This window comes from Culex pipiens, unplaced genomic scaffold (assembly GCF_016801865.2).
Source record: "Culex pipiens pallens isolate TS unplaced genomic scaffold, TS_CPP_V2 Cpp_Un0001, whole genome shotgun sequence".
NCBI lineage: Eukaryota > Metazoa > Arthropoda > Insecta > Diptera > Culicidae > Culex > Culex pipiens.
In genome coordinates this window covers 1,312,146-1,316,279 of record NW_026292818.1, presented here as the reverse complement: position 1 = coordinate 1,316,279, position 4,134 = coordinate 1,312,146, and the positions used below count along the sequence as shown (strand labels likewise).

The 4,134-nt window shown below is 34.7% G+C and overlaps 1 protein-coding gene across 1 annotated transcript; it reads right to left on the bottom strand.

The window, feature by feature from the left end:
* Positions 1-2,453: 2,453 nt before the first annotated feature.
* On the bottom strand, positions 2,454-3,889 carry LOC120417752 (transmembrane and coiled-coil domain-containing protein 6-like). The gene is made up of 3 exons (XM_039579910.2): positions 3,320-3,889; positions 3,076-3,260; positions 2,454-3,018 (listed from the first exon to the last, which is right to left on the bottom strand). The coding sequence occupies exons 1-3, from the start codon at positions 3,794-3,796 to the stop codon at positions 2,559-2,561; spliced, it is 1,122 nt and encodes a 373-aa protein (XP_039435844.1). The 5' UTR covers positions 3,797-3,889; the 3' UTR covers positions 2,454-2,558.
* Between the last annotated feature and the right edge of the window lie 245 nt (positions 3,890-4,134).

The following is a 4,134-nucleotide window of genomic DNA, read 5'->3' as shown; positions in this document are numbered from 1 at the left end:
AAACACAGTTATTAAAATCTATCAATGGATTTTGCTAGAAGATTCAATAACACATTCTGATATTTTCAGGGTATGCGAGCTATGGAAACGGCATGAATTATGTTATTATCGTCTACTCGGGATAAAGCATGATTTACATTAAGTACCTATCAATTGAAATCTTTTTTTTCATGTTGAAAACATAAATAAAATTAAGCTGTAAAAATTACAAAATTAGTTCAAGACATTTTCCATTATGTTTTACAAATACGTTTATTGCCTCGTCAAAAAATTCTCATGAAATGAGAGACTTTTGCATAATATAAAAAAATAAAAACAAATGGAAACATGAACACGAATTTCCACACCATAACTTTTTTTAAGGTTAATAACAGTTATCGTGTTTTAAGCTCTTTTGATAAAAAAGGTAAATTTAGGAATAAAATTTACAAATTAATTATTCTAATATTTGACATCCCATTATCTTGCAAGCAAAGATGTTGGATGAAAATGGATGGATGTATTTGTAATTATTGCATTCTTTTAAATACCTAACATTATTTTTTAGTTTGTCTCTGAAATTAATATTATGAGTTCTCGTTAGAAGCTTGTTTTTTTTTTCTAAATAAATTATTGTGAGTTTAAATTTTTAGTGTGATTGTCAAAAAAAATTATTTTTATATATATTTATATGGTTGATATTGGCATTTTATAGACTGTTTTTTATTTGCAGTCATTTTTTGGATAAAAAAGACATAACCTATAATTTTGCTCAAGACACCAAATCGATCAGAAAATCACTTTTAAAGATACCGATTTTCGAACATTCACATGCCCATTTTGGTACAAAAACCAACCGATAAAATCGTATCCCGGGCAGACGGTAATAACGAAATTCATGCCATTTCAATAACAAATACTGTTAAAATAACAGAAAATGTTATGGAATCTTCTTGAAAAATCAATTTTTGCATAAGGGTTTAATAACAGTTTATGTTATCATAACAAAATTTGTTATTGGTCTGATATTGGTTAAAAGCCAAAAAAACTTTGGAATAACATTTTTTGTTATGGAAGTATAACTCCAACTTTTATTGGGATGATCGGATCAGTTGTTAAAATAACAAAAAATAATAACAAAGATTTATTCGAAGAATAACTAAAAGTGTTATAAGTCTGTTATTACAATAACAATCCAATAACAAAAAAATCATAACGACGAATAACATATCTTGTTATAAATAACATAAAATATTATTGGCCTAGTATTTTCAAATATCAAAAAATGTTATTTCCAAGTTATTTCCGTCTGCTCGGGATGGAGCTATGTTTGGAAACACTAATTATGCAAAATGAATTAAATTGACATTGGGATTTTTTGACAAAGTTTCATTTTAAATTAGAGAAAAGCCGGGAAAAAATATTTCAAATTAAGCAAATTCTGAGCAGACGGAAATAACTTGGAAATAACTTTTTTTGATAATTGAAAATACTAGATCCATGACATTCTATGTTATTTATAACAAGATTTGTTATGCATCGTTATGATTTTTTTGTTATGTCAATTAGGCCGTTGCAAATATTTTTCAAAGTTTACGTCGCCCCCCCCCCCTCCTCCCCCCGCCTTCAAAATTGGTCATCAGGGGACAAATCAGGGGACAAAAAAAAAAAATTTCAAAAAACTTCAAAATTTTTATGAAAATAAAAGTCAAATCAACTGAAAACAATCTAAAACGCATTTTTCTGCATTGATAATCATATTTAGCATGTGTGGGCTGGATTTAAAATATTTTGAATTTTTATGATATTCCAATGCACCGCAAAAACTTTATTTTTGGCAAAAAAAATTTTTTTCGTCAATACTTTGGTATTTTGGAAACTAATGATTGCAAAACAACTGGACAGGTGTATAATGCATTTTAAACACTTTTTTCATTCAAATGTTAAAACCGTGGCTCGTAAATTCCCCCCCCCCCTCGACTTTGGTCAGAGTCGAGGGACATAAACTTCAAAAAATATTTGCAACGGCCTTACAGACAAATAACATTTTCAGTTGTTCTTGGAACAAATCTTTGTTATTATTTTTTTTATTTTAACAACTGATCCGAATATCCCAATAACAGCTAGAGGTATTCTTCTATAACAAAAAATGTTATTCCAAAGTTGTTTTGGCTTGCAACCAATATTAGACCAATAACAAATTTTGTTATGATAACATAAACTGTTATTAAACCCTTATGCAAAAATGGATTTTTCAAGAAGATTCCATAACACATAACAGTATTTGCTATTGAAATGGCATGAATTTTGTTATTACCGTCTGCCCGGGTTATAAATTTATGGTTGAAACTTATGAAAATAACAACTTTTGCTATATTTTCATAGAATCGGAGACACAAAAATCATCCAAATTCACTTTTTTTTTAATTTGTTGGGCTTTTGTCAGGAATTGGAGATGTTTAAATAATTATTTTATCGGTTTGTATGATAATCAATTCAATTTATTATTCTAATCCAAATTGAATAAACCATAAGTTCATGTAAGTACAACAATTCCAGCTAACTTCCTTATTAAATATTCAAACCAATAATGGTTTTGGAATAATAACACATTCAACAAAATTATCAAACTGCACGAACCTCTTGAATTCGTTACCAGAGCCCGCCTTACTCATATTACCCACTAACCACAAAATTTCCCTACAAACTGCTACTTGACCATCCTCAGAAAACAAATTAAACAACTGACTTAGCTTAAAATTATGCTGCTGACACTGAGCTACCAAAAAATCCACACAACCTTCGTTGATCGCAACCAGATTGGCCAGTATTCGGATCGAGAGAATTGCTTCCGCCCCATTTTCGGTTCCAATAAGAACCAACTGTTGAACGACGTGCTTGACTATTTGAGGTGCTGTTTCGACGTCCAGCGTTTCAAATCCGGTGAGGCACAAGGCTTTGTAAACCACCTTGAGACTGTTCAGTTGGGGCTCCTTTGAAGAAGTTAGAGGCAGGATGGTGGCGTGAATTGTTTCAGGGCTAAAATTGGTTCAATTATTAAGTTGACGATATTTTCATGAAGATTTACCAACTCACCTAATGAATGCTGGATCATGGTCTAGAATAAGTTCAATCGCCAACAGTATCTCAGCTAGAAGATCATCCTTTTCAAGGACTTCCAAAAGATGAGTCAAACTGGGAATGATTCCTTGCGAGTTCAAGATCTTCATGGCTTTTGTCCCAGATGAAATCATGTTCTGCAAGGTCCACATGCAGGTCGTCTATAACAAGAGTAGATCATCACTAAAAATATCTGAGACGAACCAGTCACAACACTCACCGCCACCCTCCGATTGCTCAAGTTCTCCACCAGCGCGACCAAGTACGTCCCCGCGAACGTGGCCACTTTCTCGCAGCAAACCTCATCCCCCAGGCTCAAATTGCACAAACACTCCGCGGCCAGCAGCTGCCGGTCCGAGTCATGTCCGGTCAGCTCCTTCACCACCACGTTGATCGCCCCCGTAATCCGAACAAACTCGGAGATGTTCTCGCCGCTCTGCTGAAATCCGTAGCTCAGCTTGACCAGATCTCGCAGGTCGGCGTGCTTGCGTCGTTTGATCCGCGAGGCGAGGCCCTTGATTTCCTGCGGGGTCACACTTTCGATGGCCGCCACCTCCTGGAGCATTTCGCCCAGGTTGGCCCGGTTCACGTCGAGTTCGGCCTTGCGGTGGAGTTGGCGCTCCCAGCGGACCTCGTTGCGGTTCTGCTCGCGGATGCGCGGTTCCGGAACGGGGACGACGTTTGGGGTGGTGGCCATTGTGTGTTGGGTAGGTCTGGTTGAACTGTGGATATGAACTGAACTCTGGTGTGTAGATGAGGACAAAGCCGGTTAGTTAGACTTGTTTGTTGTTTACAAACTTTGTTTGTGTCGACTCCAAAATGGCTTGCAATTTTGTCCACAAATAGGTAGTTCATATTAAATGTGTACCTACCTTAAACTTGTATGCAAGTTTTTATACAATTTAGTTTGCTATAATTTATATACAGCTGTAAATGTCAACCTTTTTCTTATTTGATTAATTTTACTTTTTTCAAATTAGTTTTGTAATTAGTTTTCTGATCACTGCCATTCAATTACTGCATTATTTACATTTC

Coding starts and splice junctions, on each gene's coding strand:
- LOC120417752 (XM_039579910.2), bottom strand. CDS start 3,796: ATGGCCACCACCCCAAACGTCGTCCCCGTTCCGGAACCGCGCATCCGC. Junction 3,261..3,319: donor TGAGCAATCGGAGGGTGGCG/GTGAGTGTTGTG, acceptor CTCTTGTTATAG/ACGACCTGCATGTGGACCTT. Junction 3,019..3,075: donor CATGATCCAGCATTCATTAG/GTGAGTTGGTAA, acceptor AACCAATTTTAG/CCCTGAAACAATTCACGCCA.